The 25,641-nt window shown below is 47.4% G+C and overlaps 1 protein-coding gene across 1 annotated transcript; it reads left to right on the top strand.

Annotated features, from left to right (window-relative positions):
* Positions 1-2,538: 2,538 nt before the first annotated feature.
* LOC120043439 (dihydrolipoyllysine-residue acetyltransferase component of pyruvate dehydrogenase complex, mitochondrial-like) lies at positions 2,539-23,713 on the top strand (the record flags this gene model as incomplete). Its single annotated transcript, XM_038988023.1, has 8 exons — positions 2,539-3,015; positions 5,253-5,354; positions 17,421-17,545; positions 18,120-18,261; positions 18,530-18,656; positions 19,906-20,081; positions 23,380-23,521; positions 23,643-23,713. Coding segments are annotated over exons 1-8 (1,149 nt in total), but the record flags the coding sequence as incomplete, so codon positions are not given.
* Positions 23,714-25,641: the final 1,928 nt, after the last annotated feature.

Below are 25,641 nucleotides of genomic sequence, written 5' to 3'. Positions count from 1 at the left end.
TATTTTAAGCCAGATCCTAATTGGTATGTCAAATTGTATGTTTCTTTTGATGGCATAGAAGGCCCTTCTTGCCTTGTCTCTCAGCAGTCGTTGGTAACATTTTGTACTATTAACTGTAGTCGCTACCTCATGTGGAACATACACCTCTACTTTTTGACCCATAGTAATGGAGGGATGTTATGCAGAACCATTTCAGTTGCTTGTACTAATAGGCATGGTGGCATTTCTCTTGCCACGAAGTCTAAAGATTTCCTCCAGTGCCTGACTGGTCTGTCTTTTCCTCCATGGTTCTGTGTAACTACCACGCTACAGTGCCTGACTGGTCTGTCTTTTCCTCCATGGTTCTGTGTAACTACCACGCTACAGTGCCTGACTGGTCTGTCTTTTCCTCCATGGTCCTGTGTAACTACCGCGCTACAGTGCCTGACTGGTCTGTCTTTTCCTCCATGGTCCTGTGTAACTACCGCGCTACAGTGCCATTCCTGTTCATGCATAAACATTTTAAAGGGTAATTCTACCCCAATGCAGGCGCTTAACACAATTGCTTGTTTAACTCCCTCTGACTCTGGATTCCTGCTTTATTAAGGCACTGGTTTCCCAGTGTCCCCTTTGCTTACAATAATGACAGAACGTATATCGGTCATAAGACATTTTTCTAACATTCTCCTATCCACAGATATCTATATATTTATAAATATATTTATTATCAGTTGTGTAATTAAGTGGACCACAATAACCAAAGACAATCAATGCTGTCTTGGAGCTCAATAACCAGAGACAATCAAAGTTGTCTTAGACCTCAATAAACCAGAGACAAAAGTTGTCTTAGACCTCAATAAACCAGAGACAAAAGTTACCTTAGACCTCAATAAACCAGAGACAAAAGTTACCTTAGACCTCAATAAACCAGAGACAAAAGTTACCTTAGACCTCAATAAACCAGAGACAAAAGTTGCCTTAGACCTCAATAAACCAGAGACAAACGTTGCCTTAGGATGTTTTCCCATATAGTCCTCTTTAAGAACCGATCTCAGTCCTCTTTAAAGTGAACTCTGGGGTAAAACAAACAGGACAAACAACTCTGTCCTCTTTGTATTCATACTGCCCTTTGAATGAGGACTTAACTCTTTTGCCAGTTCACTTCACCTATTTTGTGGTCCGAGTCCTCTTTTGCATTCACATTGATATGTTTAGAAAGGAATCAAGATCTTTTTCTAACGTTCACTCAATGAACTCTGGGTTTTTACAAAGTGCAGGACTAGCCATTCCATCAGAATGTGTTATCGGACAGCTAGTTATACCTACTTACATTGTGGAAGCTAATAGATTGCATTTTGTTATAAGATGAGACATAATAATTGTAATCAGAAGATACTAATAACATGTAAATATTATTATTAACAGAATAATAACTACAGATTAAATAATGGTGTAATTGAAAATTGTACAGCCAATGGTGTGTGTTCACATTGCCCTAAAAAGGGAACCGGACAGAGGAGTTCAAGCGAACGGCACTAAATTCACAATAACTCGATGAAAAGGACCCACTATGAAAACACCCCTAGACCACAATAAACCAAAAGACATCCATTCACGTTCGTCAACGTTCATTCATATTCAAACCAAAATCCAGATCGGGTCTATTCCAGTAACCGGTTATAGTATCATTATTCTTAACTCATACTGCCAGGTATTTTGAGAAAGGACAGCCAATTTACCTTCAATTTGTAGATCTCTTGCGACAGGGGAAACCCCCACCACCCACGAGAGAAACAGACAACTATCAAAGGGATTTAGAAAAAAGGTCCCTTACCTCTTAGTTTGGGCCAGGAGAAGTTGTCTGGTTCCCAGCGGGCAATATGGGTTCGGCTCCTGCTGCAGTGGTCAAGCAGGCTTGACCTGGCTTGACCTGTCTGTTAAGCAGGCTTGACCTGTCTGTTAAGCGGAAACAATAAAAGTGCTCCTAGCTGTTAAAAGTTAACCATGTCACGAAATCCATGCAAAAACAAGTTCAGTATTCATCACTAAAGAAGATTGGTTCTTTTTTTAAAATCAAAAACAACATACTGGGTGTTTCCAGCAGACAGTGTTCAGCTGCACACAGGTATAAACTTTACGGCATAAGTCTCAAAGAAATCTAAGAAACTGGACATAATTGTGGCTGCGGCAGAAACGTTTTTGGGACTTAAGGCTTTTACATCTAAAGACCTGGTGCCGGAAGACCCACCCTCCCAGGTTTCCCTTGAGCCTTTGTAGGGATCAGATCTTCTTTTTTCTTTTTTTTTTATACTAAAGTTGTCTGATTTAGTTTATTTATTTTTTGGTCGTTTGGGAGTGGTTTTGGTATTTTATTCCATATTTAGGGATCCTGTTTCCGACCCGCACAGTAGGTGGCAGAATTAACATTAAATTGTGCGATCGCCAATGTACCATAGAAGAAGAAGAAGAAAAAGAAGAAGAGCCGTTTTGCGACTTTTTTACGACAGTGGAGTCCTCAACGTTGCCAGCTCATTTACGGATTTATTTTTAGATTCTTCTTGCCAATGCCAATACCATTGTAACATGCACGGAAGGACAGCCGTAAAGCGTGATTAAGGAGGTCATTGGAAAGTGAGCAGCTTGCTAGCTACCTGGGCTGGTTCGGGGGACAGAAACACACTTTATTGCTACCATTAGTATCAGACATTCTGTTACCCGAGTAGCTCCAACTGAATCTAAAAGCTGTTTAGCGACTAAACTTATAAAGGCGAAATGCTCCGTCTGGTCCTGCGGCTGAGGCCGTCTGCAGGGTTGCCTCAGTCCCGCTGTGCCCAACCTGGGCCTGCCTTGAGCGCTCGTCTCGTTCTGGGACACTGTCATCTGAGGCGCTACCACGGCGCTGTCCGGTCCAGGGCTGTTTGCAGTGGAGGTCGTTTCAACACCGTGGTCTTCGCCTGCAGAGCCCTGCTGCAACCTCCCCAGCCCATCATGGGAGCCCAGACACAACGCCTCTACAGCCTACCACCGCACCAGAAGGTATGATGACTTAGCTAGCTAACTTCTGTGCTTGTGTGGGCTCTAAGACGTCCGTTTCAGACAGTATCGTTAGCTTTGCTAGCTAACTAGCTAATGGTATTTCCTTTATTTTAGCCAACAACATATATCAGTGGAGTAACAGTCATTGACAGTGACACGGGATAACCATCTTAATCAGTTAGCCACCCAGAGTCGTTAACTAACCAGCTAGCTATCGGTGTCCCTGGTAGTAGCGGGAACTTACCAGCTAGCTGTGTCCTAGGTAATAGCGGCAGCTAACCAGTCCCTTGCGGGAGCTAACCAATTTACTAACTAGCGGTGTCCATAGTAGCAACAATAGTAGCCAGCAGATCCGACCTGCTTGCTTACAGCTGCACTACGGTCAGGCAGCCACTACGGTCAGGCAGCATTCCTGTGTATATTAGGACATGGCGGACCCGGATCGAGATGTTGCCTGGAAAACTTCCTCAATCCACGGATGAGAAATGCGTTATATAATTTATTGTCCCATTATTCCAATTTATGCTGAGAAGACTGAACAATTTACATTTTTCTCCTCATGTTAGGTGATCTGGACACCATATGTGAATTGATTGCCCCCCATCTATCTTCAGAGCTCTTGCTGCTAGGTGACCTAAACTGGGACATGCTTAACACCCGGGCCATCCTACATTCTAAGCTAGATGCCCTCAATCTCACACAAATTATCAATGAACCCACCAGGTACAACCCCAAATCTGTAAACACGGGCACCCTCATAGATATCATCCTGACCAACCTGCCCATTAAATACACCACTGCAGTCTTCAACCAGAATCAAACAAACACCCCTCATCACTGTCAAACGCTCCCTAAAACACTTCAGCGAGCAGGCCTTTCTAATCGACCTTGCCCCGGTATCCTGGAAGGATATTGACCTCATTCCGTCAGTAGAGGATGCCTAGTTATTCTTTAAAAGTGCTTTCCTCACCATCTTAAATAAGCATGCCCCTTTCAAAACATGTAGAACTAAGAACAGATATAGCCCTTGGTTCACTCCAGACCTGACTGCCCTCGACCAGCACAAAAACATCCTGTGGCGTTCTGCATCGAATAGCCCCCGCGATATGCAACTTTTCAGGGAAGTTAGGAACCAATATACACAGGCAGTTAGGAAAGCAAAGGCTAGCTTTTCAACAGAAATATGCATCCTGTAGCACAAACTCCAAAAAGTTCTGGGACACTGTAAAGTCCATGGAGAATAAGAGCACCTCCTCCCCACTGCACTGAGGCTAGGAAACACTGTCACCACTGATAAATCCACGATAATTGAGAATTTCAATAAGCATTTTTCTACGGCTGGCCATGGTTTCCACTTGGCTACCCCTACCCCGGTCAACAGGCCTGCATCCCCCACAGCAACGTGCCCAAGCCTCCCCCATTTCTCCTTCACCCAAATCCAGATAGCTGATGTTCTGAAAGAGCTTCAAAACCTGGACCCCTACAAATCAGCTGGGTTAGACAATCTGGACCCTCTCTTACTAAAATGATCTGCCGCAATTGTTGCAACCCCTATTACTAGCTTGTTCAACCTCTCTTTCGTATCGTCGGAGATCCCCAAAGATTGGAAAGCTGCCGCGGTCATCCCCCTCTTCAAAGGGGGGGTGACACTCTAGACCCAAACTGCTACAGACCTATATCTGTCCTACCCTGCCTTATTAAGGTCTTCAAAGCCAAGTTAACAAACAGATCACTGACCATTTCGAATCCCACTGTACCTTCTCCACTATGCAATCTGGTTTCTAACTAAACTTTATTGTGGGAAGCTTGTGGAAGGCAACCTGAAACGTTTGACCACTGGGAATGTGATGAAAGAAATAAAAGCTGAAATAAATCCTTCTCTCTACTATTATTCTGACATTTTACATTCTTAAAATAAAGTGGTGATCCTAACTGACCTAACAGGGATTTTTTACTAATATTAAATGTCAGGAATTGTGAAACTGAGTTTAAATGTATTTGGCTAAGGTGTATGCAAACTTCTGACTTCAACTGTATATATTTATATGTGTATAAATAAGTGATGCAGACAATTACATTGATAGAAGCTACAATCTATCTGCAGTATTAAAGCTGATCTACCCCTGAAATAAAATAATAGTAATTAAATAACACATATGGAGTCATGTAGTAGCCACCCTTTGCCTTTGATAGCTTTGCACACATTGATCATATGTGTGTGTGTGTGTGTGTGGCAGGTGGAGCTTCCTGCTCTTTCCCCCACCATGCAGACCGGAACCATCGCTCGCTGGGAGAAAAAGGAGGGAGACAAGATCAACGAGGGAGACCTGATAGCAGAGGTGACTAGTTATTACACAGACACACACACACACACACACACACAGAGAGACCTGATCAGTTCAGATACTAACCCTGACCTGATTACTGAGGTGAGAACCAGCGATGTAGTGGCAACAAAATTAGTGGATAAACGCTGATTGCCGTTCCGGCGATTAAAGTTACTCTCACTATACTTTCAATTCATTTTCCCGCTAAAATAAAGGTGTTTAAACACTTCTAACTACCTAACCCTTCCATTTCCTGTTTAGATACTAAGGCTGCTTTATCATAGTTGATTGAATCAGAAGAAAATTCCTTATTCACTTGGTGACCTGGAAGTCAGGTCACCAAGTGAATAAGAAAAATATTGTTTGAATTTGTCGAATGAATTGAGGAAGGACGCTCCGTCAATCCTTATCTACCCCTGCCTTCAAAAGATGCACAGGAGTGCCCTTAGCTGTCAGTTATTGCGGGAGTGTCCTTAGCTGTCAGTTATTGCAGGAGTGCCCTTAGCTGTCAGTTATTGCTGGAGTGCCCTTAGCTGTCAGTTATTGCAGGAGTGCCCTTAGCTGTCAGTTATTGCAGGAGTGCCCTTAGCTGTCAGTTATTGCGGGAGTGCCCTTAGCTGTCAGTTATTGCTGGAGTGCCCTTAGCTGTCAGTTATTGCGGGAGTGCCCTTAGCTGTCAGTTATTGCGGGAGTGCCCTTAGCTGTCAGTTATTGCGGGAGTGCCCTTAGCTGTCAGTTATTGCGGGAGTGCCCTTAGCTGTCAGTTATTGCGGGAGTGCCCTTAGCTGTCAGTTATTGCGGGAGTGCCCTTAGCTGTCAGTTATTGCGGGAGTGCCCTTAGCTGTCAGTTATTGCGGGAGTGCCCTTAGCTGTCAGTTATTGCGGGAGTGCCCTTAGCTGTCAGTTATTGCGGGAGTGCCCTTAGCTGTCAGTTATTGCGGGAGTGCCCTTAGCTGTCAGTTATTGCGGGAGTGCCCTTAGCTGTCAGTTATTGCGGGAGTGCCCTTAGCTGTCAGTTATTGCGGGAGTGCCCTTAGCTGTCAGTTATTGCGGGAGTGCCCTTAGCTGTCAGTTATTGCGGGAGTGCCCTTAGCTGTCAGTTATTGCGGGAGTGCCCTTAGCTGTCAGTTATTGCGGGAGTGCCCTTAGCTGTCAGTTATTGCGGGAGTGCCCTTAGCTGTCAGTTATTGCGGGAGTGCCCTTAGCTGTCAGTTATTGCGGGAGTGCCCTTAGCTGTCAGTTATTGCGGGAGTGCCCTTAGCTGTCAGTTATTGCGGGAGTGCCCTTAGCTGTCAGTTATTGCGGGAGTGCCCTTAGCTGTCAGTTATTGCGGGAGTGCCCTTAGCTGTCAGTTATTGCGGGAGTGCCCTTAGCTGTCAGTTATTGCGGGAGTGCCCTTAGCTGTCAGTTATTGCGGGAGTGCCCTTAGCTGTCAGTTATTGCGGGAGTGCCCTTAGCTGTCAGTTATTGCGGGAGTGCCCTTAGCTGTCAGTTATTGCGGGAGTGCCCTTAGCTGTCAGTTATTGCGGGAGTGCCCTTAGCTGTCAGTTATTGCGGGAGTGCCCTTAGCTGTCAGTTATTGCGGGAGTGCCCTTAGCTGTCAGTTATTGCGGGAGTGCCCTTAGCTGTCAGTTATTGCGGGAGTGCCCTTAGCTGTCAGTTATTGCGGGAGTGCCCTTAGCTGTCAGTTATTGCGGGAGTGCCCTTAGCTGTCAGTTATTGCGGGAGTGCCCTTAGCTGTCAGTTATTGCGGGAGTGCCCTTAGCTGTCAGTTATTGCGGGAGTGCCCTTAGCTGTCAGTTATTGCGGGAGTGCCCTTAGCTGTCAGTTATTGCGGGAGTGCCCTTAGCTGTCAGTTATTGCGGGAGTGCCCTTAGCTGTCAGTTATTGCGGGAGTGCCCTTAGCTGTCAGTTATTGCGGGAGTGCCCTTAGCTGTCAGTTATTGCGGGAGTGCCCTTAGCTGTCAGTTATTGCGGGAGTGCCCTTAGCTGTCAGTTATTGCGGGAGTGCCCTTAGCTGTCAGTTATTGCGGGAGTGCCCTTAGCTGTCAGTTATTGCGGGAGTGCCCTTAGCTGTCAGTTATTGCGGGAGTGCCCTTAGCTGTCAGTTATTGCGGGAGTGCCCTTAGCTGTCAGTTATTGCGGGAGTGCCCTTAGCTGTCAGTTATTGCGGGAGTGCCCTTAGCTGTCAGTTATTGCGGGAGTGCCCTTAGCTGTCAGTTATTGCGGGAGTGCCCTTAGCTGTCAGTTATTGCGGGAGTGCCCTTAGCTGTCAGTTATTGCGGGAGTGCCCTTAGCTGTCAGTTATTGCGGGAGTGCCCTTAGCTGTCAGTTATTGCGGGAGTGCCCTTAGCTGTCAGTTATTGCGGGAGTGCCCTTAGCTGTCAGTTATTGCGGGAGTGCCCTTAGCTGTCAGTTATTGCGGGAGTGCCCTTAGCTGTCAGTTATTGCGGGAGTGCCCTTAGCTGTCAGTTATTGCGGGAGTGCCCTTAGCTGTCAGTTATTGCGGGAGTGCCCTTAGCTGTCAGTTATTGCGGGAGTGCCCTTAGCTGTCAGTTATTGCGGGAGTGCCCTTAGCTGTCAGTTATTGCGGGAGTGCCCTTAGCTGTCAGTTATTGCTGGAGTGCCCTTAGCTGTCAGTTATTGCTGGCGTGCCCTTAGCTGTCAGTTATTGCTGGCGTGCCCTTAGCTGTCAGTTATTGCTGGAGTGCCCTTAGCTGTCAGTTATTGCTGGAGTGCCCTTAGCTGTCAGTTATTGCAGGAGTGCCCTTAGCTGTCAGTTATTGCAGGAGTGCCCTTAGCTGTCAGTTATTGCTGGAGTGCCCTTAGCTGTCAGTTATTGCTGGAGTGCCCTTAGCTGTCAGTTATTGCTGGAGTGCCCTTAGCTGTCAGTTATTGCGGGAGTGCCCTTAGCTGTCAGTTATTGCGGGAGTGCCCTTAGCTGTCAGTTATTGCGGGAGTGCCCTTAGCAGTCAGTTATTGCGGGAGTGCCCCTAGCTGTCAGGTATTGCGGGAGTGCCCCTAGCTGTCAGGTATTGCGGGAGTGCCCTTAGCTGTCAGTTATTGCGGGAGTGCCCTTAGCTGTCAGTTATTGCGGGAGTGCCCTTAGCTGTCAGTTATTGCGGGAGTGCCCTTAGCTGTCAGTTATTGCGGGAGTGCCCTTAGCTGTCAGTTATTGCGGGAGTGCCCTTAGCTGTCAGTTATTGCGGGAGTGCCCTTAGCTGTCAGTTATTGCGGGAGTGCCCTTAGCTGTCAGTTATTGCGGGAGTGCCCTTAGCTGTCAGTTATTGCGGGAGTGCCCTTAGCTGTCAGTTATTGCGGGAGTGCCCTTAGCTGTCAGTTATTGCGGGAGTGCCCTTAGCTGTCAGTTATTGCGGGAGTGCCCTTAGCTGTCAGTTATTGCGGGAGTGCCCTTAGCTGTCAGTTATTGCGGGAGTGCCCTTAGCTGTCAGTTATTGCGGGAGTGCCCTTAGCTGTCAGTTATTGCGGGAGTGCCCTTAGCTGTCAGTTATTGCGGGAGTGCCCTTAGCTGTCAGTTATTGCGGGAGTGCCCTTAGCTGTCAGTTATTGCGGGAGTGCCCTTAGCTGTCAGTTATTGCGGGAGTGCCCTTAGCTGTCAGTTATTGCGGGAGTGCCCTTAGCTGTCAGTTATTGCGGGAGTGCCCTTAGCTGTCAGTTATTGCGGGAGTGCCCTTAGCTGTCAGTTATTGCGGGAGTGCCCTTAGCTGTCAGTTATTGCGGGAGTGCCCTTAGCTGTCAGTTATTGCGGGAGTGCCCTTAGCTGTCAGTTATTGCGGGAGTGCCCTTAGCTGTCAGTTATTGCGGGAGTGCCCTTAGCTGTCAGTTATTGCGGGAGTGCCCTTAGCTGTCAGTTATTGCGGGAGTGCCCTTAGCTGTCAGTTATTGCGGGAGTGCCCTTAGCTGTCAGTTATTGCGGGAGTGCCCTTAGCTGTCAGTTATTGCGGGAGTGCCCTTAGCTGTCAGTTATTGCGGGAGTGCCCTTAGCTGTCAGTTATTGCGGGAGTGCCCTTAGCTGTCAGTTATTGCGGGAGTGCCCTTAGCTGTCAGTTATTGCTGGAGTGCCCTTAGCTGTCAGTTATTGCTGGCGTGCCCTTAGCTGTCAGTTATTGCTGGCGTGCCCTTAGCTGTCAGTTATTGCTGGAGTGCCCTTAGCTGTCAGTTATTGCTGGAGTGCCCTTAGCTGTCAGTTATTGCAGGAGTGCCCTTAGCTGTCAGTTATTGCAGGAGTGCCCTTAGCTGTCAGTTATTGCTGGAGTGCCCTTAGCTGTCAGTTATTGCTGGAGTGCCCTTAGCTGTCAGTTATTGCTGGAGTGCCCTTAGCTGTCAGTTATTGCGGGAGTGCCCTTAGCTGTCAGTTATTGCGGGAGTGCCCTTAGCTGTCAGTTATTGCGGGAGTGCCCTTAGCAGTCAGTTATTGCGGGAGTGCCCCTAGCTGTCAGGTATTGCGGGAGTGCCCCTAGCTGTCAGGTATTGCGGGAGTGCCCTTAGCTGTCAGTTATTGCGGGAGTGCCCTTAGCTGTCAGTTATTGCGGGAGTGCCCTTAGCTGTCAGTTATTGCGGGAGTGCCCTTAGCTGTCAGTTATTGCGGGAGTGCCCTTAGCTGTCAGTTATTGCGGGAGTGCCCTTAGCTGTCAGTTATTGCGGGAGTGCCCTTAGCTGTCAGTTATTGCGGGAGTGCCCTTAGCTGTCAGTTATTGCGGGAGTGCCCTTAGCTGTCAGTTATTGCGGGAGTGCCCTTAGCTGTCAGTTATTGCGGGAGTGCCCTTAGCTGTCAGTTATTGCGGGAGTGCCCTTAGCTGTCAGTTATTGCGGGAGTGCCCTTAGCTGTCAGTTATTGCGGGAGTGCCCTTAGCTGTCAGTTATTGCGGGAGTGCCCTTAGCTGTCAGTTATTGCGGGAGTGCCCTTAGCTGTCAGTTATTGCGGGAGTGCCCTTAGCTGTCAGTTATTGCGGGAGTGCCCTTAGCTGTCAGTTATTGCGGGAGTGCCCTTAGCTGTCAGTTATTGCGGGAGTGCCCTTAGCTGTCAGTTATTGCGGGAGTGCCCTTAGCTGTCAGTTATTGCGGGAGTGCCCTTAGCTGTCAGTTATTGCGGGAGTGCCCTTAGCTGTCAGTTATTGCGGGAGTGCCCTTAGCTGTCAGTTATTGCGGGAGTGCCCTTAGCTGTCAGTTATTGCGGGAGTGCCCTTAGCTGTCAGTTATTGCGGGAGTGCCCTTAGCTGTCAGTTATTGCGGGAGTGCCCTTAGCTGTCAGTTATTGCGGGAGTGCCCTTAGCTGTCAGTTATTGCGGGAGTGCCCTTAGCTGTCAGTTATTGCGGGAGTGCCCTTAGCTGTCAGTTATTGCGGGAGTGCCCTTAGCTGTCAGTTATTGCGGGAGTGCCCTTAGCTGTCAGTTATTGCGGGAGTGCCCTTAGCTGTCAGTTATTGCGGGAGTGCCCTTAGCTGTCAGTTATTGCGGGAGTGCCCTTAGCTGTCAGTTATTGCGGGAGTGCCCTTAGCTGTCAGTTATTGCGGGAGTGCCCTTAGCTGTCAGTTATTGCGGGAGTGCCCTTAGCTGTCAGTTATTGCGGGAGTGCCCTTAGCTGTCAGTTATTGCGGGAGTGCCCTTAGCTGTCAGTTATTGCGGGAGTGCCCTTAGCTGTCAGTTATTGCGGGAGTGCCCTTAGCTGTCAGTTATTGCGGGAGTGCCCTTAGCTGTCAGTTATTGCGGGAGTGCCCTTAGCTGTCAGTTATTGCGGGAGTGCCCTTAGCTGTCAGTTATTGCGGGAGTGCCCTTAGCTGTCAGTTATTGCGGGAGTGCCCTTAGCTGTCAGTTATTGCGGGAGTGCCCTTAGCTGTCAGTTATTGCGGGAGTGCCCTTAGCTGTCAGTTATTGCGGGAGTGCCCTTAGCTGTCAGTTATTGCGGGAGTGCCCTTAGCTGTCAGTTATTGCGGGAGTGCCCTTAGCTGTCAGTTATTGCGGGAGTGCCCTTAGCTGTCAGTTATTGCGGGAGTGCCCTTAGCTGTCAGTTATTGCGGGAGTGCCCTTAGCTGTCAGTTATTGCGGGAGTGCCCTTAGCTGTCAGTTATTGCGGGAGTGCCCTTAGCTGTCAGTTATTGCGGGAGTGCCCTTAGCTGTCAGTTATTGCGGGAGTGCCCTTAGCTGTCAGTTATTGCGGGAGTGCCCTTAGCTGTCAGTTATTGCGGGAGTGCCCTTAGCTGTCAGTTATTGCGGGAGTGCCCTTAGCTGTCAGTTATTGCGGGAGTGCCCTTAGCTGTCAGTTATTGCGGGAGTGCCCTTAGCTGTCAGTTATTGCGGGAGTGCCCTTAGCTGTCAGTTATTGCGGGAGTGCCCTTAGCTGTCAGTTATTGCGGGAGTGCCCTTAGCTGTCAGTTATTGCGGGAGTGCCCTTAGCTGTCAGTTATTGCGGGAGTGCCCTTAGCTGTCAGTTATTGCGGGAGTGCCCTTAGCTGTCAGTTATTGCGGGAGTGCCCTTAGCTGTCAGTTATTGCGGGAGTGCCCTTAGCTGTCAGTTATTGCGGGAGTGCCCTTAGCTGTCAGTTATTGCGGGAGTGCCCTTAGCTGTCAGTTATTGCGGGAGTGCCCTTAGCTGTCAGTTATTGCGGGAGTGCCCTTAGCTGTCAGTTATTGCGGGAGTGCCCTTAGCTGTCAGTTATTGCGGGAGTGCCCTTAGCTGTCAGTTATTGCGGGAGTGCCCTTAGCTGTCAGTTATTGCGGGAGTGCCCTTAGCTGTCAGTTATTGCGGGAGTGCCCTTAGCTGTCAGTTATTGCGGGAGTGCCCTTAGCTGTCAGTTATTGCGGGAGTGCCCTTAGCTGTCAGTTATTGCGGGAGTGCCCTTAGCTGTCAGTTATTGCGGGAGTGCCCTTAGCTGTCAGTTATTGCGGGAGTGCCCTTAGCTGTCAGTTATTGCGGGAGTGCCCTTAGCTGTCAGTTATTGCGGGAGTGCCCTTAGCTGTCAGTTATTGCGGGAGTGCCCTTAGCTGTCAGTTATTGCGGGAGTGCCCTTAGCTGTCAGTTATTGCGGGAGTGCCCTTAGCTGTCAGTTATTGCGGGAGTGCCCTTAGCTGTCAGTTATTGCGGGAGTGCCCTTAGCTGTCAGTTATTGCGGGAGTGCCCTTAGCTGTCAGTTATTGCGGGAGTGCCCTTAGCTGTCAGTTATTGCGGGAGTGCCCTTAGCTGTCAGTTATTGCGGGAGTGCCCTTAGCTGTCAGTTATTGCGGGAGTGCCCTTAGCTGTCAGTTATTGCGGGAGTGCCCTTAGCTGTCAGTTATTGCGGGAGTGCCCTTAGCTGTCAGTTATTGCGGGAGTGCCCTTAGCTGTCAGTTATTGCGGGAGTGCCCTTAGCTGTCAGTTATTGCGGGAGTGCCCTTAGCTGTCAGTTATTGCGGGAGTGCCCTTAGCTGTCAGTTATTGCGGGAGTGCCCTTAGCTGTCAGTTATTGCGGGAGTGCCCTTAGCTGTCAGTTATTGCGGGAGTGCCCTTAGCTGTCAGTTATTGCGGGAGTGCCCTTAGCTGTCAGTTATTGCGGGAGTGCCCTTAGCTGTCAGTTATTGCGGGAGTGCCCTTAGCTGTCAGTTATTGCGGGAGTGCCCTTAGCTGTCAGTTATTGCGGGAGTGCCCTTAGCTGTCAGTTATTGCGGGAGTGCCCTTAGCTGTCAGTTATTGCGGGAGTGCCCTTAGCTGTCAGTTATTGCGGGAGTGCCCTTAGCTGTCAGTTATTGCGGGAGTGCCCTTAGCTGTCAGTTATTGCGGGAGTGCCCTTAGCTGTCAGTTATTGCGGGAGTGCCCTTAGCTGTCAGTTATTGCGGAGTGCCTAGCTGCAGTTGCGGGAGTGCCCTTAGCTGTCAGTTATTGCGGGAGTGCCCTTAGCTGTCAGTTATTGCGGGAGTGCCCTTAGCTGTCAGTTATTGCGGGAGTGCCCTTAGCTGTCAGTTATTGCGGGAGTGCCCTTAGCTGTCAGTTATTGCGGGAGTGCCCTTAGCTGTCAGTTATTGCGGGAGTGCCCTTAGCTGTCAGTTATTGCGGGAGTGCCCTTAGCTGTCAGTTATTGCGGGAGTGCCCTTAGCTGTCAGTTATTGCGGGAGTGCCCTTAGCTGTCAGTTATTGCGGGAGTGCCCTTAGCTGTCAGTTATTGCGGGAGTGCCCTTAGCTGTCAGTTATTGCGGGAGTGCCCTTAGCTGTCAGTTATTGCGGGAGTGCCCTTAGCTGTCAGTTATTGCGGGAGTGCCCTTAGCTGTCAGTTATTGCGGAGTGCCCTTAGCTGTCAGTTATTGCGGGAGTGCCCTTAGCTGTCAGCTGTCAGTTATTGCGGGAGTGCCCTTAGCTGTCAGTTATTGCGGGAGTGCCCTTAGCTGTCAGTTATTGCGGGAGTGCCCTTAGCTGTCAGTTATTGCGGGAGTGCCCTTAGCTGTCAGTTATTGCGGGAGTGCCCTTAGCTGTCAGTTATTGCGGGAGTGCCCTTAGCTGTCAGTTATTGCGGGAGTGCCCTTAGCTGTCAGTTATTGCGGGAGTGCCCTTAGCTGTCAGTTATTGCGGGAGTGCCCTTAGCTGTCAGTTATTGCGGGAGTGCCCTTAGCTGTCAGTTATTGCGGGAGTGCCCTTAGCTGTCAGTTATTGCGGGAGTGCCCTTAGCTGTCAGTTATTGCGGGAGTGCCCTTAGCTGTCAGTTATTGCGGGAGTGCCCTTAGCTGTCAGTTATTGCGGGAGTGCCCTTAGCTGTCAGTTATTGCGGGAGTGCCCTTAGCTGTCAGTTATTGCGGGAGTGCCCTTAGCTGTCAGTTATTGCGGGAGTGCCCTTAGCTGTCAGTTATTGCGGGAGTGCCCTTAGCTGTCGGGTGTTGCTGGAGTGCCCTTAGCTGTCGGGTGTTGCTGGAGTGCCCTTAGCGCCCTTAGCTGTCGGGTGTTGCTGGAGTGCCCTTAGCGCCCTTAGCTGTCGGGTGTTGCTGGAGTGCCCTTAGCGCCCTTAGCTGTCGGGTGTTTCGGGAGTGCCCTTAGCGCCCTTAGCTGTCGGGTGTTTCGGGAGTGCCCTTAGCTGTCGGTTGTTGCGGGAGTGCCCTTAGCTGTCGGTTATTGCTGGAGTGCCCTTAGCTGTCGGTTATTGCTGGAGTGCCCTTAGCTGTCGGTTATTGCTGGAGTGCCCTTAGCTGTCGGTTATTGCGGGAGTGCCCTTAGCTGTCGGTTATTGCGGGAGTGCCCTTAGCTGTCGGTTATTGCGGGAGTGCCCTTAGCTGTCGGTTATTGCGGGAGTGCCCTTAGCTGTCAGTTATTGCTGGAGTGCCCTTAGCTGTCGGGTGTTGCTGGAGTGCCCTTAGCGCCCTTAGCTGTCGGGTGTTTCGGGAGTGCCCTTAGCTGTCGGTTGTTGCGGGAGTGCCCTTAGCTGTCGGTTGTTGCGGGAGTGCCCTTAGCTGTCGGTTGTTGCGGGAGTGCCCTTAGCTGTCGGTTATTGCTGGAGTGCCCTTAGCTGTCGGTTATTGCTGGAGTGCCCTTAGCAGTCGGTTATTGCTGGAGTGCCCTTAGCTGTCGGTTATTGCTGGAGTGCCCTTAGCTGTCGGTTATTGCTGGAGTGCCCTTAGCTGTCGGTTATTGCAGGAGTGCCCTTAGCTGTCGGTTATTGCTGGAGTGCCCTTAGCAGTCGGTTGTTGCTGGAGTGCCCTTAGCAGTCGGTTGTTGCTGGAGTGCCCTTAGCTGTCGGTTGTTGCTGGAGTGCCCTTAGCTGTCGGTTGTTGCAGGAGTGCCCTTAGCTGTCGGGTGTTGCTGGAGTGCCCTTAGCTGTCGGGTGTTGCTGGAGTGCCCTTAGCTGTCGGGTGTTGCTGGAGTGCCCTTAGCTGTCGGGTGTTGCTGGAGTGCCCTTAGCTGTCGGGTGTTGCTGGAGTGCCCTTAGCTGTCGGGTGTTTCGGGAGTGCCCTTAGCTGTCGGGTGTTTCGGGAGTGCCCTTAGCTGTCGGGTGTTTCGGGAGTGCCCTTAGCTGTCGGGTGTTGCGGGAGTGCCCTTAGCTGTCGGGTGTTGCGGGAGTGCCCTTAGCTGTCGGGTGTTGCGGGAGTGCCCTTAGCTGTCGGGTGTTGCGGGAGTGCCCTTAGCTGTCGGGTGTTGCGGGGGTGGCTGTCGGGTGTTGCGGGGGTGGCTGTCGGGTGTTGCGGGGGTGGCTGTCGGGTGTTGCGGGGGTGGCTGTCGGGTGTTGCGGGGGTGGCTGTCGGGTGTTGCGGGAGTGCCCTTAGCTGTCGGGTGTTGCGGGAGTGCCCTTAGCTGTCGGGTGTTGCGGGGGTGGCTGTCGGGTGTTGCGGGGGTGGCTGTCGGGTGTTGCGGGGGTGGCTGTCGGGTGTTGCGGGGGTGGCTGTCGGGTGTTGCGAGAGTGGCCTTGTGAAAAGATAAACATCAAAACCTGGTTTGACACTTTAAAATAATTTTTTGAATTTCTCTGAGGTTTGAATGTCACAATCATATTAATAGTAAATATTGTTAAATAAATGAAAATGTCTTACTTTATTCATGCTTTATATTTCATTGTTTTATATTTTCACTTTTCTCTCTTCCCTTCTTTACTTTGAACTCTGTGTTTAACTTGTGTTTCTCTGTTTCATACGTAGTGACCACAGACCTGGCTAACTGTGTGTGTGTTAGGTGGAGACGGACAAGGCCACGGTGTGTTCCTCTGTTTCATACGTAGTGACCACAGACCTGGCTAACTGTGTGTGTGTTAGGTGGAGACGGACAAGGCCACGGTGTGTTCCTCTGTTTCATACGTAGTGACCGCAGACCTGGCTAACTGTGTGTGTGTTAGGTGGAGACGGACAAGGCCACGGTGTGTTCCTCTGTTTCATACGTAGTGACCACAGACCTGGCTAACTGTGTGTGTGTTAGGTGGAGACGGACAAGGCCACGGTGTGTTCCTCTGTTTCATACGTAGTGACCACAGACCTGGCTAACTGTGTGTGTGTTAGGTGGAGACGGACAAGGCCACGGTGTGTTCCTCTGTTTCATACGTAGTGACCGCAGACCTGGCTAACTGTGTGTGTGTTAGGTGGAGACGGACAAGGCCACGGTGTGTTCCTCTGTTTCATACGTAGTGACCACAGACCTGGCTAACTGTGTGTGTGTTAGGTGGAGACGGACAAGGCCACGGTGTGTTCCTCTGTTTCATACGTAGTGACCGCAGACCTGGCTAACTGTGTGTGTGTTAGGTGGAGACGGACAAGGCCACGGTGTGTTCCTCTGTTTCATACGTAGTGACCACAGACCTGGCTAACTGTGTGTGTGTTAGGTGGAGACGGACAAGGCCACGGTGTGTTCCTCTGTTTCATACGTAGTGACCACAGACCTGGCTAACTGTGTGTGTGTTAGGTGGAGACGGACAAGGCCACGGTGTGTTCCTCTGTTTCATACGTAGTGACCACAGACCTGGCTAACTGTGTGTGTGTTAGGTGGAGACGGACAAGGCCACGGTGTGTTCCTCTGTTTCATACGTAGTGACCACAGACCTGGCTAACTGTGTGTGTGTTAGGTGGAGACGGACAAGGCCACGGTGTGTTCCTCTGTTTCATACGTAGTGACCACAGACCTGGCTAACTGTGTGTGTGTTAGGTGGAGACGGACAAGGCCACGGTGTGTTCCTCTGTTTCATACGTAGTGACCGCAGACCTGGCTAACTGTGTGTGTGTTAGGTGGAGACGGACAAGGCCACGGTGTGTTCCTCTGTTTCATACGTAGTGACCACAGACCTGGCTAACTGTGTGTGTGTTAGGTGGAGACGGACAAGGCCACGGTGTGTTCCTCTGTTTCATACGTAGTGACCACAGACCTGGCTAACTGTGTGTGTGTTAGGTGGAGACGGACAAGGCCACGGTGTGTTCCTCTGTTTCATACGTAGTGACCACAGACCTGGCTAACTGTGTGTGTGTTAGGTGGAGACGGACAAGGCCACGGTGTGTTCCTCTGTTTCATACGTAGTGACCGCAGACCTGGCTAACTGTGTGTGTGTTAGGTGGAGACGGACAAGGCCACGGTGTGTTCCTCTGTTTCATACGTAGTGACCACAGACCTGGCTAACTGTGTGTGTGTTAGGTGGAGACGGACAAGGCCACGGTGGGGTTTGAGCTGTTGGAGGACTGTTACCTGGCCAAGATCCTGGTACCTGAAGGAACTAGAGACGTCACCGTGGGAGCAGTCATCTGCATCACCGTTGACAGGTCTGTGTGTGATTTGTACTTTTACCCCTTTTTCTCCCCAATTTTGTGATATCGAATTGGTAGTTAGTCTTGTCCCATCGCTGCAACTCCCGTACGGACTCGGGAGAGGCGTCCTCCAAAACACGACCCTGCCAAGCCGCACAGCTTCTTATCACGCTGCTCGCTTAACCCGTTAACCCGGAAGCTAGCCGCACCAATCTGTCGTAGGAAACACCGTCCAGCTGGCGATCGAAGTCAGCTTGCCCAGCATCCCGCGATGGGACAAGGAAATCACGGCCGGCTAAACCCCCCCCCCCCAACCCGGACGACGCTGGGCCAATTGTGCGTCGCTTCATGGGTCTCCCGGTCACTGCCGGCTGTGACACAGCCTGGGATCGAACCCGGGTCTGTAGTGACTCCTGCCGGCTGTGACTTAGACCGCTGCTGCAGAGGGAGGCCCTCTGTTTGTGTCTTCTAACCCGTGTCTTCTAACCCGTGTCTTCTAACCCGTGTCTTCTAACCCGTGTCTTCTAACCCGTGTCTTCTAACCCGTGTCTTCTAACCCGTGTCTTCTAACCTGTGTGTGTGTCTTCAGTGCTGATCTGATCCCGGCCTTTAAGGACCTGACATTGGAGAAGCTTGCTGCTAGCTCTGCCTCTTCTGCAGCAGCCCCTCCCCCTGCAGCAGCCCCGCCCCCTGCTCCCGCCCCCGGAAGCTCCCTACCCACCCACATGAAGGTAGGACACATGCACCATACATGTTGCTGGACATAACACTTTCACTGGAGATTCTCTGTGAAGATGCTTTTTATTTTCAGAACCAGAAACTGTGTGTGTGTCTGTGTGTCTGTGTGTCTGTGTGTCTGTGTGTCTGTGTGTCTGTCTGTGTCTGTGTCTGTGTGTCTGTCTGTGTCTGTGTGTGTGTCTGTGTCTGTCTGTGTGTCTGTGTCTGTGTGTCTGTCTGTCTGTGTCTGTGTCTGTCTGTCTGTGTCTGTGTGTGTGTTAGGTGTGTCTGCCGGCCCTGTCTCCTACGATGACCATGGGGACAGTGCAGCGCTGGGAGAAGAAGGTTGGAGAGAAACTCAGTGAAGGAGATCTACTGGCAGAGATAGAGACCGACAAGGCTACCATCGGTCAGTACACACCACACACAGACTGTACACACACTGTATAAATACACAGACAGACTGTACACATACACCACCCACAGGGTATACACACCACCCACAGGGTATACACGCCACCCACAGGGTATACACGCCACCCACAGGGTATACACGCCACCCACAGGGTATACACGCCACCCACAGGGTATACACGCCACCCACAGGGTATACACGCCACCCACAGGGTATACACGCCACCCACAGGGTATACACGCCACCCACAGGGTATACACGCCACCCACAGGGTATACACGCCACCCACAGGGTATACACGCCACCCACAGGGTATACACGCCACCCACAGGGTATACACGCCACCCACAGGGTATACACGCCACCCACAGGGTATACACGCCACCCACAGGGTATACACGCCACCCCCAGGGTATACACGCCACCCCCAGATGCCGTGTTTCTGCACGAGTTTAGCTAGCCAACGTTGCCATGACATCGCCTACAAGCACGATCAGGGATTTCTATTGGAGAAGCAGTTTTTGTCCTATCTTCATACTGTGCTGTCTGTGCTAATATTAATTCCTGCAGATGTTAGCATCGCACGGTAAAATGATATGCCAAATGTAAATTTCGACTGGCTAACCTGAGTGGAGATGTTCTTTATTTCAGTATCTTGAGAGAACTATTGTGCAGTTAGGGACCATCTGTAAAGGTGCTAACTTTATCAGCATCATAAAAGCTGATAATATTTCAACAACAAAATATGCATCCAAGCCAAACTGAAATAGGAAACGTGTAGTTTTCTCTTTCTCAGCTTTTCATTTCTAGAATCCAGTCAAACTGATGTCATTTGGAAATTTTACATGGAAAATCTTCTCTTTTTTATTTTTTACTCTCCGGTCCCTAAACAGAGATGCAGAGATGAGAGAACTTTACCGATGTCAACTAGACTGAAGCATTCATCGATAGCCTAGCCTACCAAAACGTTGGACATTATGAGCAGAAACATAGGGCTTATCTAAATTAGACGTAAAATATATCCTGCACCCCCCCGTCAAAAAATCACTCCGTCATCTCTGACTGTACAGGGCATTTTCTATATTAGCGGGTCAGGGTCGGTTGGGGGCCTCAGATTGTCACTATCACAGAGTTGTCGATGGGTTATTAGCTATTGCGGGCAGGTGTGGATAATAAACAAAATGGCTGACCCACGCAGCACTACCACACTGTACATATTGATGTTAGTTGTGTGTGTGTGCAGGGTTTGAGGTGCAGGAGGAGGGTTACCTGGCGAAGATCATGGTGTCTGAGGGAACGCGTGATGTTCCACTGGGCGCTCCTCTCTGCATCATCGTGGAGAAAGAGAGTGACATCGCTGCCTTCAGTGACTACATAGAGACAGCAGGGGCGGATGTCTCCACCCCACTCCCCGCCCCGGTAACACACAACTTTGATGGCTTGTACTATAACTTGTTAACTAGCATTGTTAGAGATCTTGTATTATAACTTGTTAACTAGCGTTGTTAGAGATCTTGTATTATAACTTGTTAACTAGCGTTGTTAGAGATCTTGTATTATAACTTGTTAACTAGCGTTGTTAGAGATCTTGTATTATAACTTGTTAACTAGCGTTGTTAGAGATCTTGTATTATAACTTGTTAACTAGCGTTGTTAGAGATCTTGTATTATAACTTGTTAACTAGCGTTGTTAGAGATCTTGTATTATAACTTGTTAACTAGCGTTGTTAGAGATCTTGTACTATAACTTGTTAACTAGCGTTGTTAGAGATCTTGTATTATAACTTGTTAACTAGCGTTGTTAGAGATCTTGTATTATAACTTGTTAACTAGCGTTGTTAGAGATCTTGTATTATAACTTGTTAACTAGCGTTGTTAGAGATCTTGTATTATAACTTGTTAACTAGCGTTGTTAGAGATCTTGTATTATAACTTGTTAACTAGCGTTGTTAGAGATCTTGTATTATAACTTGTTAACTAGCGTTGTTAGAGATCTTGTATTATAACTTGTTAACTAGCGTTGTTAGAGATCTTGTACTATAACTTGTTAACTAGCGTTGTTAGAGATCTTGTATTATAACTTGTTAACTAGCGTTGTTAGAGATCTTGTATTATAACTTGTTAACTAGCGTTGTTAGAGATCTTGTATTATAACTTGTTAACTAGCGTTGTTAGAGATCTTGTACTATAACTTGTTAACTAGCGTTGTTAGAGATCTTGTATTATAACTTGTTAACTAGCGTTGTTAGAGATCTTGTATTATAACTTGTTAACTAGCGTTGTTAGAGATCTTGTATTATAACTTGTTAACTAGCGTTGTTAGAGATCTTGTATTATAACTTGTTAACTAGCGTTGTTAGAGATCTTGTATTATAACTTGTTAACTAGCGTTGTTAGAGATCTTGTATTATAACTTGTTAACTAGCGTTGTTAGAGATCTTGTATTATAACTTGTTAACTAGCGTTGTTAGAGATCTTGTACTATAACTTGTTAACTAGCGTTGTTAGAGATCTTGTATTATAACTTGTTAACTAGCGTTGTTAGAGATCTTGTACTATAACTTGTTAACTAGCGTTGTTAGAGATCTTGTACTATAACTTGTTAACTAGCGTTGTTAGAGATCTTGTATTATAACTTGTTAACTAGCGTTGTTAGAGATCTTGTATTATAATTTGTTAACTAGCATTGTTAGAGATCTTGTATTATAACTTGTTAACTAGCGTTGTTAGAGATCTTGTATTATAACTTGTTAACTAGCGTTGTTAGAGATCTTGTATTATAACTTGTTAACTAGCATTGTTAGAGATCTTGTACTATAACTTGTTAACTAGCATTGTTAGAGATCTTGTACTATAACTTGTTAACTAGCATTGTTAGAGATCTTGTATTATAACTTGTTAACTAGCGTTGTTAGAGATCTTGTATTATAACTTGTTAACTAGCGTTGTTAGAGATCTTGTACTATAACTTGTTAACTAGCGTTGTTAGAGATCTTGTACTATAACTTGTTAACTAGCGTTGTTAGAGATCTTGTATTATAACTTGTTAACTAGCGTTGTTAGAGATCTTGTACTATAACTTGTTAACTAGCGTTGTTAGAGATCTTGTATTATAACTTGTTAACTAGCGTTGTTAGAGATCTTGTATTATAACTTGTTAACTAGCGTTGTTAGAGATCTTGTATTATAACTTGTTAACTAGCGTTGTTAGAGATCTTGTATTATAACTTGTTAACTAGCGTTGTTAGAGATCTTGTATTATAACTTGTTAACTAGCGTTGTTAGAGATCTTGTATTATAACTTGTTAACTAGCGTTGTTAGAGATCTTGTACTATAACTTGTTAACTAGCATTGTTAGAGATCTTGTACTATAACTTGTTAACTAGCGTTGTTAGAGATCTTGTATTATAACTTGTTAACTAGCGTTGTTAGAGATCTTGTATTATAACTTGTTAACTAGCGTTGTTAGAGATCTTGTATTATAACTTGTTAACTAGCGTTGTTAGAGATCTTGTATTATAATTTGTTAACTAGCATTGTTAGAGATCTTGTATTATAACTTGTTAACTAGCGTTGTTAGAGATCTTGTATTATAACTTGTTAACTAGCGTTGTTAGAGATCTTGTATTATAACTTGTTAACTAGCATTGTTAGAGATCTTGTATTATAACTTGTTAACTAGCGTTGTTAGAGATCTTGTATTATAACTTGTTAACTAGCATTGTTAGAGATCTTGTATTATAACTTGTTAACTAGCGTTGTTAGAGATCTTGTACTATAACTTGTTAACTAGCGTTGTTAGAGATCTTGTATTATAACTTGTTAACTAGCGTTGTTAGAGATCTTGTACTATAACTTGTTAACTAGCGTTGTTAGAGATCTTGTATTATAACTTGTTAACTAGCGTTGTTAGAGATCTTGTATTATAACTTGTTAACTAGCGTTGTTAGAGATCTTGTATTATAACTTGTTAACTAGCGTTGTTAGAGATCTTGTATTATAACTTGTTAACTAGCGTTGTTAGAGATCTTGTATTATAACTTGTTAACTAGCGTTGTTAGAGATCTTGTACTATAACTTGTTAACTAGCATTGTTAGAGATCTTGTACTATAACTTGTTAACTAGCGTTGTTAGAGATCTTGTATTATAACTTGTTAACTAGCGTTGTTAGAGATCTTGTATTATAACTTGTTAACTAGCGTTGTTAGAGATCTTGTATTATAACTTGTTAACTAGCGTTGTTAGAGATCTTGTATTATAATTTGTTAACTAGCATTGTTAGAGATCTTGTATTATAACTTGTTAACTAGCGTTGTTAGAGATCTTGTATTATAACTTGTTAACTAGCGTTGTTAGAGATCTTGTATTATAACTTGTTAACTAGCATTGTTAGAGATCTTGTATTATAACTTGTTAACTAGCGTTGTTAGAGATCTTGTATTATAACTTGTTAACTAGCATTGTTAGAGATCTTGTATTATAACTTGTTAACTAGCGTTGTTAGAGATCTTGTACTATAACTTGTTAACTAGCGTTGTTAGAGATCTTGTACTATAACTTGTTAACTAGCGTTGTTAGAGATCTTGTACTATAACTTGTTAACTAGCATTGTTAGAGATCTTGTACTATAACTTGCTAGCTAACTAGACATTTTCTAGATGGTTATCTGACAGACCTGTCAGTCAACTCATAGATACAACAACATTGTGTGCTAGGTTGCAGCCCCCACTCATGCAGCGCCCCTCCCTAGCCCAGCCCCCGTTGCCCCAGCAACCCCCAGGAAAGGGCGTGTTTTCGTCAGCCCGCTCGCCAAGACGCTCGCTGCTGAGAAGGGCATTGACCTGGCCCAGGTCAGCGGTGAGTTTACACACACACACACACACACACACACACACACACACACACACACACACACACACACACACACACACACACACACACACACCTTCTCTCTGATGCTTGTGTGTGTGTGTTTCAGGCTCCGGTCCTGATGGTCGTGTCACCAGGAAAGACATTGAGACCTTCGTCCCCCCCAAGGCTGCTCCTGCTGTAAGTCACCACTCACTTTACTGTATTTATCCTCGATGGGTTTTAATGCTTAGGATTGATTATTATTAATTAATGCTTAGAATGGATTATTATTATTATTATTAATGCTTAGAATGGATTATTATTATTATTAATGCTTATGATTGATTATTACCAATGCTTAGCTTAGTATTGAATTAAATTATTATTATTTATTGTTATTTAACCTTTATTTAACCAGGTAGGCTAGTTGAGAACAAGTTCTCATTTGCAACTGCGACCTGGCCAAGATAAAGCAAAGCAGTGTGACACAGACAACAACACAGAGTTACACATGGAATAAACAATAAACAAGTCAATAACACAATAAACAAGTCAATAACACAGTAGAAAAGAAAAAAAAGAATCTATATACAATGTGTGCAAAAGGCATGAGGAGGTAGGCAATAAATAGGCCATAGGAGCGAATAATTACTATTTAGCAGATTAACACTGGAGTGATAAATCATCAGATGATGATGTGCAAGTAGAGATACTGGTGTGGGGGGTATTGTGATGTCATTATAGAGATACTGGTGTGCAAAAGAGCAGAAAGGTAAATAAAAACAGTATGGGGGGTGAGGTAGGTAAATTGGGTGGGCTATATACCGATGGACTATGTACAGCTGCAGCGATCGGTTAGCTGCTCAGATAGCAGATGTTTAAAGTTGTTGAGGGAAATAAAAGTCTCCAACTTCAGAGATTTTTGCAATTCGTTCCAGTCGCAGGCAGCAGAGAACTGGAAGGAAAGGCGGCCAAATGAGGTTTTGGCCTTAGGGATGATCAGTGAGATACACCTGCTGGAGCGCGTGCTACGGGTGGGTGTTGCCATCGTGACCAGTGAACTGAGATAAGGCGGCACTTTACCTAGCATAGCCTTGTAGATGACTTGGAGCCAGTGGGTATTGGAAGCTATTTTGTAGATGTCATCGCCGAAGTCGAGGATCGGTAGGATAGTCAGTTTTACTAGGGTAAGTTTGGCGGCGTGAGTGAAGGAGGCTTTGTTGCGAAATAGAAAGCCGACTCTTGATTTGATTTCACATGCGCTGAAATACAGCAGGTGTAGTAGACCTTACAGTGAAATGCTGACTTACAAGCCCCTAACTAACAATGCAGTGAAGGGGGAAAAAAAAGAAAACATTTAAATCACAAATAATTTAATAGCAACAATAAAATAACAGTAATGAGGCTATATACAGGGGGGTACCGGTACAGAGTCAATGTGGAGGCTATATACAGGGGGGTACCGGTACAGAGTCAATGTGGAGGCTATATACAGGGGGTACCGGTACAGAGTCAATGTGGAGGCAATATACAGGGGGTACCGGTACAGAGTCAATGTGGAGGCTATATACAGGGTGTTACGGTACAGAGTCAATGTGGAGGCTATATACAGGGGGTACCGGTACAGAGTCAATGTGGAGGCTATATACAGGGGGTACCGGTACAGAGTCAATGTGGAGGCTATATACAGGGGGTACTGGTACAGAGTCAATGTGGAGGCTATATACAGGGGGTACTGGTACAGAGTCAATGTGGAGGCTATATACAGGGGGTACCGATACAGAGTCAATGTGGAGGCTATATACAGGGGGTACTGGTACAGAGTCAATGTGGAGGCTATATACAGGGGGTACCGGTACAGAGTCAATGTGGAGGCTATATACAGGGGGTACCGGTACAGAGTCCATGTGGAGGCTATATACAGGGGGTACCGGTACAGAGTCAATGTGGAGGCTATTTACAGGGGGGTACCGGTACAGAGTCAATGTGTGGGGGCACAGGTTAGTCGAGGTAATATGTGCATGTCAGTAGAGGTAAAGTGACTACGCATGGATAATAAACAGAGTAGCAGCAGTGTAAAAATGGGGGGGGGGGGGGGGGGGGGGGGGGGGGGGGGGGGGGGGGGG

The sequence above is a fragment of the Salvelinus namaycush genome, unplaced genomic scaffold (genome assembly GCF_016432855.1).
Source record: "Salvelinus namaycush isolate Seneca unplaced genomic scaffold, SaNama_1.0 Scaffold92, whole genome shotgun sequence".
Lineage (NCBI taxonomy): Eukaryota > Metazoa > Chordata > Actinopteri > Salmoniformes > Salmonidae > Salvelinus > Salvelinus namaycush.
This window is presented reverse-complemented; position numbering and strand designations above follow the sequence as displayed.